The sequence below is a fragment of the Myotis nattereri genome (assembly GCF_964212035.1).
Source record: "Myotis nattereri genome assembly, chromosome: 16".
In the NCBI taxonomy this organism is placed as follows: domain Eukaryota; kingdom Metazoa; phylum Chordata; class Mammalia; order Chiroptera; family Vespertilionidae; genus Myotis; species Myotis nattereri.
Genome location: NC_138091.1, coordinates 14,949,127 through 14,963,303, shown reverse-complemented (window position 1 = coordinate 14,963,303; position 14,177 = coordinate 14,949,127). Strand labels below are relative to the sequence as shown.

At 53.9% G+C, this 14,177-nt stretch overlaps 1 protein-coding gene across 1 annotated transcript in view; it reads right to left on the bottom strand.

Annotated features, from left to right (window-relative positions):
* Positions 1-11,771, bottom strand: part of GAS7 (growth arrest specific 7) — an 82,855-nt gene extending 71,084 nt beyond the window's left edge. The window contains exons 1-2 of the mRNA XM_081109208.1: positions 11,630-11,771; positions 5,664-5,784 (exon numbers count right to left, since the gene is read on the bottom strand). Coding sequence (XP_080965334.1) covers positions 5,664-5,775 — 112 coding nt within the window. The 5' untranslated portion in view covers positions 5,776-5,784; positions 11,630-11,771. The remainder of the gene's footprint in view (positions 1-5,663; positions 5,785-11,629) is intronic.
* Positions 11,772-14,177: the final 2,406 nt, after the last annotated feature.

Below are 14,177 nucleotides of genomic sequence, written 5' to 3'. Positions count from 1 at the left end.
GCCCAGATAAAATAAATACAACCACTGGATTTGAAGTGCACAGAGACTAATAGGAAAGAGGTAAAATCATGATTCATAGATTAATAAACAAAACTAACCTTGGCCTTCATTACTGGCCTGTAATGTCCACATGGTAAAATATATCCTAAACAATGTCTAGCAGCATCTCTCCAAAAAGAAAATCTGAACAGCTACAACCATATCACTGTTGAGTGATTACATGTGCATATCTGGCCTTCCAATTATGAATGGAACAAATAACGTTCTACTACATCTCTTGACAAGGGATCATCTGTTGTGCAAATAGTAGTCCCCCTGCCCCACCCCAACACCAGTTCAGGTCCCTGGACAGGACAGCCTACTGATAACAGCTCACTATCTATGAACTAAGCACAATCCCAAGTTTTGGGCCATTGAGTCAACTTTTGGTGAGAACTGAAGCAATTTCTGAAACAGTGGAGGACAAGCAATTTCCTGAGAGCCGAACCCCTACCTGGGGTTTTGGCCTGAGCTCAGGGCCACCCTGCATGACGAAACGCTCTGGAGAGCCACAGCATGGAGCAACAGGGGGCATGGGGACTTCCCAAAGTCTCATAAAAAGCATGCGTGATGGCCTTACTGAAAACAAGAACGTTATTACGTTAACGTACCCACTGGAACTTCCTGTTAGCCACCTGGCCCAACACTATCTACTAACTAGCCTTTGCTTTCCCCAGTGATTTAACTAGCCCCCCACTGTGAAGCTGATCCGTATTTCATCCTGTCTGTCTGTCTGTCTGTCTGACTGCCCCTGGCTGACAGCCGCCGCTCCCTTGCCTTTCCTGCCATCGCCCTCTCTTGGATTCCGCAAGTCTGACAATTTTGCAGTCTCGCTGCCCCTCACTTGCGGTCTGCTCTGCAGGGCTCTCCCCTGGGGCTGCCCTGGGTGACCTGCGATCCCCATGACGTCACTTCTCAGATGCTGAAATGCAAATTCTGGGTGGCCACCTGCGATCATGCAGGTTGGTCACTGTACCGCAGCGTCAGGCCAAGCGGGATGTAGGGGTGAAATCCATTCTGCTCTCTGCTTGCCAAGCGGTGCACCCACAGAGTCCCCAGGTCCCCACCGCTAGCCCAGATGTCCCCTGAGTCACAGACCCATCCATCCAAACATATGCTCGCCATCTCTCCCGAAATGTCCCCCAAGGAACACGCTCTATGTGGATTCACCTTCTTTCTCCTAAACCCGTTCCCCTGCCCTGCCCGCCCCCCCCACCCTACCCCCCCACCCCCCCATCCCCGGCCCCATCTCCTGTCCTCATTGCATGGCTGCGGCACACCAGGCAGAAGACTCGGAGGCTTCCGAGCGCTCTCCGTGCCCTGACTTGGAGCATCCCCCCTGACAGGTTCTCCCTCCTCCTCTCCGGCCAGCGGTGCACACGGAGCTGACCTCATTACTTCTCTTCTCATTTAGTCTGCCAGGCTCCGCGCTCGCTGTCTTAAACCCTTCCCTCGGCTGCACAAGCAGTCTTGCCACAATGTCCTGATCCTGTCACACACGGCTCTGGATCCTACCACAGTCTCCACTGCCCACAGGGCCAAGTCCCAACACCTCCAAGAACCTCAGGGGGTCTTTCATGGCTCAGACCCCTAAGCCCCTCTCTCACTTCTCTGCTCCTTCCCAAACACATCAGCCTCTCCTTGAGGCCTTGCCTTTGCGCATGCAGAGACCTCAGCTTGGATCCCTGACTCCAGCGCCTCCTCCTGGAAGGCTTGATTGATACCCAGAGGAAGTTGACAACTCCCTTCCCTGAGCCCCAGATTCCCATGCGAACACCCACAGCGCCTGTTGGTGTCTGTGTGTCTGATGCCATGAGAACTGCGATCTGTGAAGGCGGAGATGGCCTCTCTTTGGATTTTGTATCCCCACAGCCCAGACAAGCGCCGTGACAATCCCCGCCCATAAAGTCCCGAGTGGACTGGAAATAAGCGGATTCGCCAGAGCCTGGCAATACAGATGTAAACTGGGCTTTAAACGCCTGCTATCTGCATGCGGTACAAAAACGGGGACAGACGCCTATTGTGCCCAAGCAGCCTCTGCGAAAGAACTGATTAGGGATTAGGGGAGACGGAGTGCTTGGGAAAGGTGAGAAGAGAGGAATGGCCGGGCGGCTTAGAGTGGGGTCCTGGTGGCATCTGCCTCCTGGGCAGTGGTGCATGCCTCTGGCCTGACCCACAGGTGGGACAGACCCAGAGTCAGGGCAGAAAGCTGGATACAGCGGGCCCAGCTCGAGGTGACAAGTGTCAGGAGGTCAGATAACGCAAGTGTGAGAAGAGCAAGCAGCTATTCTAATAGGTCCTTTCCTGCAGAAAGGCAGGCAGATCCAGCAACTTAAACAGCAGCCCAACAGCCAAACAAAACCACCCAAGTAAATATCTGATATGCAGGATGTATTTTCATTGTTACAAATTGAACATAATTAAAGCATAGTGATTAATCACAAAAACAATATGTAATTACATATGTGTTTTCCGATGGTCTTAGGCGACCCTTGTGAAAGGGTCGTTTGACCCCCAAAGGGGCCGCGACCCACAGGTTGAGAACCACTGCCTTAGACTAAGGAGCAGAGTCCTTAACATGATGTTCACGGTCTATAGACAATCCCCCCAAACATGACTAACTCTTTGCTATCAGGAGGGCATTTCCATTGGCAGCCCTTTCCTCATCCTCCCCATCTGAGCTGATGGGTACCTCCTCCTCCAGGAAGCCTTCCCTGATCTCCAGGGTCTCAAATGAATTTGCTCTCAAAACACCCTGGGCTTCCCCTTCAAGGTCCTGCTCTGAATGGTTATCAAATACGTATTCATTTAAATTCTGTTTCCACTATAAGAAGAAGCACTTAGAGGGCAGGGACTGATTCTTATCATATCCCCAGTATTCAGCACTCTGCCTGGAGCAGATCTGAGGCCCACTGAGCAAGTGTCTGCTGAGTGAACAATTCAATCAAACAGCTGAAGAATGAATTAAACAATGAGTGGATAAAACTGGCCTGTGTCTAGAATGCGGGACCAGGGAGCCAGGATTACCCTGAGCACATGAGAGAAGAAAGGGGCAGGGAAGTTGGGTCACTCCTATTGCAGATGACAGAGACCACAGTGGGGTCGGCAGCCAACTGGACCTGCAGCCAACCCCAGCCCACCCTGCTGACATACAGCCTGTGACTCCTAAACTAACATCGTCTTTCACATTTCGAAATTGTTAAAAAGAAGACTATTTCAGTTTTTGAAATTCACACATCAGTGTCCATAAATAAGACTTTATTGGAACACAGCCTCACCCCTTGGTTTCTGTACTGTCTACGGCTGCTTTAGCATGATAGTGGTAGAGCTGAGGGGCTGTGGTAGAGATTATATGAGCCTCAAGGCCTAAAAGATATACTACCTTTACAGAAAAAGTTTACTGAGCCCTGGCCTACAGTCTCTTGCAATCACTATATCCCAGAACTCACAGAAGAGCTGACCCGGTAGCATATGCTAAAATCTGGGCCTCAGAAAAAAGCTGCCAGACCCTGTTTGTTAATGTAAAATGGGACTTGAATATCCCCTTAATAAAGAAGGGCTAGTTAAACTAATGTCACACACTAGCAATGGACTACTGCACAGCTATCTTTAAAAATGGGTTAGGCTAAAATGTACAAGTATAGAAAGATGTCCACCGTACACTGTCAAAGAAGTTTACAAAATAGCATGGATCGTTTTTCCAATCTTTTAGAAAGACTAGCTGTACGTATGTTTAGAAGGTGAGAAAATATAAATATCTGGAAGAATATGTGATAAATAGGGAACTGGGCCAGGGATTTAAATTATTTATTTATTTATTTTATTATTTTTTTAAAATATATTTTATTGATTTTCCACAGAGAGGAAGGGAGAGGGATAGAGAGTTAGAAACATCAATGAGAGAGAAACATCGATCAGCTGCCTCCTGCACACTCCCCACTGGGGATGTGCCTGCAACCAAGGTACATGCCCTTGACCGAAATCGAACCCAGGACCCTTGAGTCCGAAGGCCGACGCTCTATCCACTGAGCCAAACCGGTTAGGGCTTAAATTTTTTATTTTAAATACTTTTGCACTCACTGAAGTTTTTGCTGAGAATACATTTTTCTCTAATTTTATTGATTTCAGAGAGGAAGGGAGAGGGAGAGAGAGATAGAAACATCAGCGATGAGAGAGAATCATTGATCGGCTGCCTCCTGCACGCCCCCTACTGGGGATCGAGCCCACAACTGGGCATGTGCCCTTGACCGGAATCGAACCTGGGACCCTTCAGTCCATAGGCCAACGCTCTACCCACTGAGCCAAACCAGTTAGGGCTGCTATTCTCTAATTCAAAACACACACGCAAAGGCTGATTTTAGGACGCCCCTCTCCCCACCCGCCTCCCCCCAGATCCCAACGCTTGATGATCTCAGGGTCATATGGTCCAGTTTCTGCATTTTGGGGAGCTGCCCAAAACACACTTTCCTCTGACACTTCAAAGTCTGATAACTGCCAAGCTGCTCATGTTTGCTTTGAGGAAGCGTAAGATTAGAATGATCAGAATTAGTCCTACTTCCCTTTTCCTAGAAACCCTGGTTACCTACTCAACCAGAACACCCCTCCCGAGCCCGCGGAGGGCCAGGGTGCCAGGGGGCGTGACCACACTGGCCGCCGAGCGGCAGCGGCCAGCCGCCTTCTCTGCTGCTCCCTCTCCGGCCACCGGGACCTCCGAGTGGATCTCAGTCAGCAGCCCTACGGGTGGTCCTGGGGGTGGGATGAGGTGGCCGTCAGCCGAGGGAAGAGAGAAGCCAAGACTGAGCCCCCAGTAGGTTTCAGGTTCTGCCCTGGCACACACGTCTATGATTCCCACCAAGCCTAACTCTCCGTTTCTAACCTTTGTTCCCCCGTGGCAGTTTCCCGGGGGAGTCATGCCAAGGGCAGAGCTGTTAGCTGGCTTTGCTCTGCCAAGCCCAGGCCCGCAGGCCTGCAACACTGCTCTGCTCAGCTGGCTGGAGTAACCTGCCACTCCTTCACCCTGCAGTCAGCATCCCGGGATCCTGGAGTCACTGTGAAGGCCCGGGAAGTCCCTAGTAGCTGGGGGCATGGAGGTGCGGTCCCACCTCAACTCGGAGATGCACACGGAACCTGCTCTCTGCTAGAATAAACCATCCATAAGTAGCCCCAGCATTTCCCAAGGAACATGCCAAGACTCAGGCAGTGCGACGATCCCGGTGAGAGCAGGAGGCGCGGTGGGGAAGTCAGGGAGGCGTCGATCTTGCGATGCCTGCCTGGGAACTCCTGCGTCATTTAGTACATTCAGACCCCAAGACAGCGCGCACAGCTCGAGCGCTCGCCCTGACTCAAACTAGCTGCTGACCACAACCTTTCTCCATCCCAATTCGAGGTTCGGTTCAGCAAACACCCCGAGTGGCTGTAAGGGTCCGAGGAGGACCCCAGCCTTGAAGGGCAGGCTTCCCCATCCAGGCTCAGACCCCCGCCGCCCAGCACTGTGGGGAGAGCCGTCTCTCAGGTCAGCTTCTGAAGAAAATAAAAACCAGGAGGTGGCGGAGGGAGGAGAAAGCCTGGCTCTCGGAGAGACAGGAGCCCGGGGCTGGCGCAGGCCACTCCTGGGCGGGACTCACCATTGGTGGTCGTGTTGACATAGTAGCGCCGGCCCTGGGGGGACAGGTAGCTCTGCCAGCCGGGGGGCAGCACGACGCTCTGGCTCTCCTCTCCCGGCGGAGGGGGGACCATCCCAGGCTTCTGCGGAGGAGGAAAGGAAAGGTCACACACGTCTGGCATTTGTGCAGCCGTTTTTCTACCAGGAAGTCAGGGCAGATGAAGTCACCCTGGCACAGCTCGGCGTTGAGGATGCGTGGCCCACAGGCCTCCCTAAGGGAGGTCACAGGCCGCGCTTGTGTGAGTTTGGCGGTTGTCTGAGCAGGAGGTGTGAGGAGCGCCTGCTGCCTCAGAGCCACCGCAGGAGGGACAGGTTCCCCCCAGGACAGAGGGAAGTGCCGCTCAGCTAACACTGGGCTTTCTCCTTTGTTAGCCCCTAAAAAGCCATCCTCGGGGGTGAGGCACTTGCACGGGTGGGAGGTGCCGCTCCCCGCACTCCTGTCCCGTGTGGACGCTGCAGCCTGACATCCCAGGGAGCATCGAGCACAGCTGAGCACAGCCGCAGACGAGGCCAGGGCCTGCTGGGGAAGCTACCGGAAACCATCCATGCAAGCCTCGGCACAGCGAGCTGTGGAACCTTCTACAACAACGCCATGCATCGAAGAGCGAGGTGGGTTTTCTCCAAGTGCCCCAATCACCCTGCGAGGAGAACTGGAGTCTGAGACAACCCAGGATGCCCTTTCACCACATGCACTTATCTGCAGCTTAATTCTCGTCACCACACGCACGGAGCTTTTCCTAAAATAATCAGAGAGCCACAGAGAGAACAGAGAGAAACTAGCAGAGAGATAGATGCTACAGCAGGTGCTTCCCGGTGGGATTATGGGCAGCTTGTCTTCCCTTCTTTTTGCTTAACTCTTCCATCTAGATTTTCTTCAATAAACGCAAAAATAAAAGTTATTAGCTCTGGCCAGTGGTGCTCAGTGGTTAGATCGACGGCCTGGGCACCAAAGAGTCACAGGTTCGATTCCTGGTCAAGGGCACGTACCTAAGTTGCAAGTTTGCTCCCCGCCCTTGGTCAGGGCACGTGTGGGAGGCAACCAGTCTTCCTCACATCAATGTTCCTCTCTCTCTCTCTTTCTCTCTCTCTCTCTTCCTCTCTTTCTCCCTCCCTTCCTTCCACTCTCTTTGAAAAGCAATGGAGAAAATATCCCCAGGTGAGGATTGACAACAAAAAAAATAAATAAAAGTTGTTAGTTAAAGAACACTTAAACATAAGAAAAGGGCCCAAGTAGCTCACATAATTTCTGTGCCTTGCGGAGAAATAAATGGATAAAGACCGTATTCTAGCCACAGCAGAATAGAAGCCATGATTTTCTCAGCGAAGCCGGACCCTGTTCAGAAATACTAAAACTAACCGGCCCCTAAATGTCACGGGCATCCCCCCGCCATGCCTACGAGGCAGTTTTGGGTCACTGATGACCACGGCTTAATAGCTGGCAAGTGAGCAATACAGACACGGCTCCCAAACTGCTGAGCTTTCTGCAGACTGCAGAGCCCGCACTTCCGTTTCCTGGGGAGCCCTGCACGCCCTCGGTGGGGATTGGGGATCAGATCAATCCCAGCTGCTCCAGGGACTGCGAGTGAGCACAGCTCCCCGTGGTCCTCCCTGTCTGTTTCATTATGAAGTTTCACAATTTAATGAAAAACCTTCCCCTCTGCCCTGAACGCTTCTGTCTCCCACACCTGTTGACCCGCAGCGCCTCTGTGGCTTCCAGACCGCCAGGTGCCAGAGGGGCGGACCGCCGCCGGGCAGGCAGCCTCCTCGCCGGCACAGCATGTCCGCTGAGCCCCAGCACACACCTGGGCACGCTTACCGGGGCCTCCAGACACTGCTCGGGCCTCTCCAGGTTGGAAGACGGTCAAAATATATGCAAGACAAATAGCCTGAGGATGAGTACAGTGAGAGTGTGAGTGTGTGTGTGTGTGAGAGAGAGAGAGAGAGAGAGAGAGAGAGAGAGAGAGAGAGAGGAATACCCACAGTACAGGAGACACACATGTTGGCTCTGTGGGTTGGGAGTAAACAGGAACAGGGGGGTCAGGGGGCTTGACCGAAGAAAGAAATGGTCTAGAACTAAGTTGCTTCTGCCTGAGGCACAGCATCTAAGGGAAGACCGGACTGGGGCTTGTCGGGTAAGCTGGGAGGAAGCGGGAAATTGTGAAAGAGAATGCATTCCGCAAGGGCAGAGACTGGCACGGGCAGAACGAGGCTGCAGGGACCCAGAGGAGGGAGAGAGAGAGAGAGAGAGAGAGAGAGACCCAGCAGCAAAGTGAACCTGCCCTCCAGCCTGGGGCTCAGTCGGACTTAGCCACCGAGCAGCCTGGGGCCCAGGGAAATGACACTCCGGCCGCCCTCCTTCGGCATCTGTGAGACGGGGGACGATGTTAGCCCAGTGTGGCACACACTGTGGAGACCGACAGTAAGAAACTCCGCGCCTGGGAAAGTGCCTGTCACCAAGAATACTCAGGAAATGGGGGGGCTCCAGGGGAAGGGGGGGCCGTCTGGATGCGAGTGAGACCTCTGCCTACTGTGGCGTGAAGTTCGCCCCACCCTCCCCATCACTGCGTCTAACATGCCACCAGTAACAGCCGCTTCCCCCAGCTTTCTGTTTCCAAGACGACCGGCTTAACACGGGCCTGCTGGGGCGGTCACCATGTGAAGACGCCGCTGCTGGGTTCGGGGAAAGGGCGGGCAGCGAGGAGGACTCCCCTTAGCTGGGCTGCTGGAGTGAGCGGACCGAGCCTCTGACCCTGTGTCCCACCTGTGAAGTGACGACCCCCAGCCCAAACCCACAAGAGCACGTGCTTTTCTCTTATTTACATAAATAAGTGTGAGGGGTCAGAGCTCTGGTTGACATCTGAGGACACTGATGACCAGGTGGGTGCCATACTGTCCCGAGGCCTCCCCATCTGGGACATGTGGGACCCACCACCTTGCACGCTATGGAAATGCCTGCCGGGGAGGCACCCCCGATACTGAGCCAGGAAGGGCCAGGGGTGCTGAGTGGGGGGAGGAGGGCACCCAGGCCAATTTCCTAATTTGGCCAACGTGGGAAAGGTGGTCTCCACACCCCCCCACCCCCCGGAACGGCCAGGGGTCCCCGCTCTGCCCACCAGCTGACAGCGCTCCGCCTCCATCCCCCTAGGCCCCCAGCACTGCCTCTCCCTCTCCCAGAAGGAAGTTATCCTGTTGGCTGGATTGCAACAGCCAGGAGCCAAAAGATGTGGAGACATCGGGGCACCCCCCCCCCCAGAGAAGTGAAGAAGCGCCCAGACACCTGTACACCCTGGTCCACATTATCCGCAATCACCAAAGGGTGGAAACAAGGCAAGTGGCCATTAACCGATGAACGGAGGAACGCACTGTGGTGATGTAACCGCACAAACAACAACGCTCGGCCATTAAAAGGAATGAAGTGCCGATGCACGCTGCAACATGGATGGGCCCTGAAATCACGCATGGGAAATGAGCTAGACGCAGCAGGCCAAGTTCTGGGATGATTCATTTATATCAAGTGTCCAGAACAGGAAAACCCATAGACAGAAAGCAGATGAGGGTGGCCAGGGGCTGCAGGGGTGCAGAGGGGGGCAGGGTTTCCCTTTTTGTTTGATGAAAACGTTTTGGAACTAGACAGTGGCAGCGGTTGCACAAAACTGTGACTGTTCTAAACGTCACTGATGGTACAGTTTATGTGAGGTGTATTTTACCACAATAAACACGGTTTTAGAAAGAGGTAGACGAGGCAGGAGTCGGCCTCCCAATCTGCAGGCTCTTGTTTAAGAGGCCAAACCCCCAGCCTTCCCTCCCCCCTCGTGGCGGTGGAGGCGCAGGCTCCTGGGAGGGCGGCCCCAGAGCCTCCGAGAGGATACAGCGGAGCAACTACCCGATAATTAAGGTCTCTGCCAACTTACTGTTCTAATTAGTTTCCTTCCAAGTTAAAGCCTTCCCTTCCCTTCCTTAGTCCTCTGGCTTCTCCCCTTCCACTCTGTCAGCTCTTTCCCATGGGAACAGGCACGGAAAGCAGGGGTAGCGCGGGTCCTACCACGAGGAGCAGGGGCAGAGATGAGGATGCTTTGCTCAGCCCGGGGATGCTTAGCCCGAGTCCCAGGACGGCTCTGTGGGAGTCAGAAAATGCCGCCTCTTCCCCTGGATGGGCCGTCCCCAGGGGGCAAGACTGGGTCTCGGCCCCCCTAGGCCCCTCACCGGGGTCCCCTTGTTCAGTGAACAGCCTGCCCAGGTACATGTGGAAACCCATCCTCTGAAAGTCTGAATTAAACAGGATCTTCTGCCCCCACAATGATGCATGTGTACGCACACACACACCCTATTTTATCAGAAGGTTTCGAGACCACTTTAGAACCCTAGCTTAATAGGTACTCAAGAAATGTCTGGTCCGGCCGGTGTGACTCAGTTGGTTGGCCTCACCCCATACACCAAGAGGTCGCCGGTTCGATTCCTGGTCGAGCCTAGGTTATGGGTTCGATCCCCAGTAGAGGGCATGTAGGAGGCAGGCTATTGATGTTTCTATCTCTCTCTCCCTCTCCCTTTCTCGCTCTCTAAAATCAATACACACACACACACACACACACACACACACACACTAGTATATTTTAAAGGAAGGCCTGCACTCAGACCCCATTTCTGCCCTTGGTAATGGCTTTGATCACTTGCCACATGTCTCTACGTGAGCCAAGGACTGGGGCACTTAGCACTAATCTTTACAACAAGCCTGGCACATACATGCCATTTTTTCCATTTTAAAATGAGAAATCTAGGGTTCAGAGAATTTGATAACGTGCCCCATGTTGTGCAGCTAATTAAATGATAAAACCAAACTTTAAAAATAGTAGCTTTGTTCTAGATCAGGGTTGGGCAAACTTTTTGACTCGAGGGCCACAATGGGTTCTTAAACTGGACCGGAGGGCCGGAACAAAAGCATGGATGGAGTGTTTGTGTGAACTAATATAAATTCAAAGTAAACATCATTACATAAAAGGGTACGGCCTTTTTTTTCAATCGTTTTATTCATTTCAAACGGGCCGGATCTGGCCCGCGGGCCGTAGTTTGCCCACGGCTGTTCTAGATGCTGCCATCCAGCTCCCTAAATCCAGGCTACTCCCAGTCCATCTCCCCAGAATCAACCCCATTTCTTCACCTGACCACCTGGCATCTAGCTCCCGCCCAAGGAGGATGACAACTCGGCCCTGACGCTCCTGCCGGTCGCACCTCCGAGTATGCACGTGCCTCCCCAGGAGACCTGCAGAAATATCACCACCCACATCTGAGCAGTCACGTTCCCCGGCTGCAGGCTGGCTTCCCTGTCTCATTATTTAAGTCAACACATCGAAAGAAACTGTCCTTTTAATGATGGCTATGGACTCCCCCTGGGGGAAGAGGGGGGCGAGCCTGCAAGCAAAGAGAAGTCACCCAGATATGAAAAGAGATCGCCCTACAGCAGTGTTTCTCAAAGTGTGGTCCCCGGGGCCAACCGTCATTCCCTGGGATGTGGGTTAAAGTGCAGATTCCAGAGCCCTGATCCAACCACCAAAACCTGGAGCCTAGAAAGCCACCTTTGAACATGCATCCTAGGGGAGCCTACGCTCGCTGACCTCGGAAGAGACTGGTTTGCAGCTTTAGAGGCGCAACTAAGAGAAAGCCTTGCTGCTGAAATGGAAACTGGGAGCAGAACATTTTAATAAGCACAATTTATGAAAAGACAGTGTTTAGCTACATGGCTACTTATGCATGAAAGGAGTCCTATCCCCTAGTCCAAACCTTTCAAATAGGTTCTTTTCAGAGAGATTCAATCTTGCCCCTGCAGCCTCCTGTCTGTGCAGCCCCCACACTTAGCTCCTCACAGCCTCTGCAAGTTCAACCCGGGACGCCTGCCCGCCCCTCAGGAGGTTTCCGGGAGCACCGGATGCTTACCTTTGGCAGGTGTGAGCAAACGCTACCTGGCGATGTTAACGGGTGGTCGTCAGACACTTGATTTAGCAGCCAGATCAGACCGTTTTAAGGTCCCCCATTCCACGTCTTCTCACACCCCAAACCCAGAAGCAACAGAAGCTCTAAAGAAAGTCATACCCACTGGGCTCCACACCCCCACTCCCAGATCTATATATAACATGTCTGAAGTTGTCTGCCTAACAAGCCACTTTCTGGCAGACCCGTTGCCATGGCAATGACTGCTAATGAGCCCGGTGCCGTGATTGGCAGCGCTTGAAGGCTGCTCCATAAAGGACTAGCCAGCAAGTTCTCCCTTCCACAGCCACACGGCCAGCTGGACACCCAGAACCGGCCAGGGCAGGCTGGGTGGGCCTGGAAGGCCTCAGCCCCTGGGAGCTGGTTGGTGACTAGTGACCCTGAGGGGTCCCAGACACAGTGCCAGGAGTGGGCTCCACCGTCACTCACAGGGAGTCACCCAGTTAACGACAGGGGACTGCGAGGGAGCCGCCACAAAGACCAAGGAGAGTCAGGCCCACGCCACACCTTTCTGCTGGACACCGATTGAGGGTGCAGTGACGCCTACACAGAGCTGGGAACTGCTACCCAAGGGAAGGCCATCTCCTCAGGCTACAGGTTAAGACACAACCCATGAAGCAGGGCCGCACCTCCCACAGCGATGCGCAGCCTCAGGGTGCCTCTCCCCGGCCTCAGAGGCGAAAGTCCTGTTCTCTCCAGCGCTGGAGCCTTTCCATTCGGAGAGAGCGGCTCACAGCAAATGGCTGGGGAGGAGGCAGGGCACCATGGCAATGGCGCAGTGCATCCTGGGAAGCATATCCCTGCAGGTGGTGTTACAGGCTGGTGGGGAGAGGATGGATGCTGGTGGGGAGAGGATGGATGCTGGCAGCATCCTCATGCTCTTCTAAGGGTGAGAGATTTGGAGACCTGGACAGAGGGAGGAGAAGAAGCCACACAACAGAGAAGCACACTGTAAATTCAAGAAGGCAGGGCCACCTCGACCTAATTCCTCATCTTGGTCTCCACATAGTATACCCAGAATATTGGACGGCTGGGTGGATGAATGGATGGAAGCTGGGATTGTGGTAGTAACTGGCCTTTAAACGGGTTTAAAGAAGCGATCTCACCAAACAAGTAGACAGAGAATGGCCGTCCCAGCAACGTGTGTGCCCCACTGTGAACAAATCCCAGCTCGGGGGGGGGGGGGGCGTGGGGGTCCTGACTGAATGGATATCCAACATGGAATACAGGAAGCCTTACACTGTGATGTCACTGGCGCCCATGACAAGAGGTGGGCATCAGTGCCATGGGAGTTTCCTCCCAGCACCCACAGTGCTGCCAGCCACGGGCCTGAGGCCGAACCTTTTTGAGCCTGCACACGTGTTGAGCTCCCGGGAGTCTCAGAGAGGCCCCAGCCAGCCTGCCCACCCATCTGCAAGCCAATCAACTCGGGTCTGAGCTGGGCCTGTTGTCAGGACTGGGCAGGGAGAGGACACAGAACAATACACTCTATTTTCTGATCCTAAAGGGGAATGGAGTGATCTGGTTACCCAGGAATGTTGATGAACACAATTACAGTGAAGCCGCTGCAAGGCCACAGGAAGTCAGCCCTCCCAGGACAGCCCGCTCAGCTGCCAGACGAGGTCTGCAGAGGGGCAAGGGTCCAGGAAGAGTTTGCGAACGACTCTGGGAATTGCAAGGAAGAGTTGGGCGGCTGCTCTTGGTGCAGAAGCCATTCCACGACCTGAAGTGTGTGAGGGACAGACAGCAGAGGGCGGGAAGGAAGCGATCCTGTAGGAAGTGGCTTCCACGCCAGCTTTACACACACTCCCGCGTGAGCGCTTAATCCTCCAACACGGGAGGAAAGAGGTTTTATTATCACTGCACCTGCCATACAGATACAAGAGGGAAGGGCCGATTACAGGGTTCCAAAGTAAACAGCGTAGAAATGAAGACCTCTGGCAGTCAGCAAAGTTCTCGGACAGAACTGGCTGCTGCTTTAGCTGGGGGCATCTGCCCAGTGGGACCACATAGCATGACGGATCTGAGAGGCGCCCACTTCAGAGCCTCAGCTTTGGCCAAACAGCAGGATTGTGCCACCGAGTATCACGGTCACTCCTGCTGATGACGGGGGTTTGGAGCAGGTGCCCGAAGGCCTCATGGCTGTTTAAGGCCACTCAGGGGAAGGGGGTTCCCACCGGTGCTCCCGAAATACAAACAGCTCCGGGGGTCACCTGGGAAGCTGCGGCTGCTTCCTCACCTTGGCCTGCGAGGGCTTGGGGAACCCCAGAGAAAGGCCCTACGTTTTGCTGCATGTCTAAGGCCCGTCTGATCCTGAAGTTTTGCCGCTTGTTTTCGGCCTGTTACCACTTCCGAGTGACTTGGCCTGCACCTGTGATTAACAGACCTTCTACCCAATCATTCAACTTCCTCACAGCTGCCCGGGGAAGGCTGGTCCCTCTCCTCCCACCCCTTCCCGGCAGATACACATCGCCTGGCCCCTGGGAGCCTACCT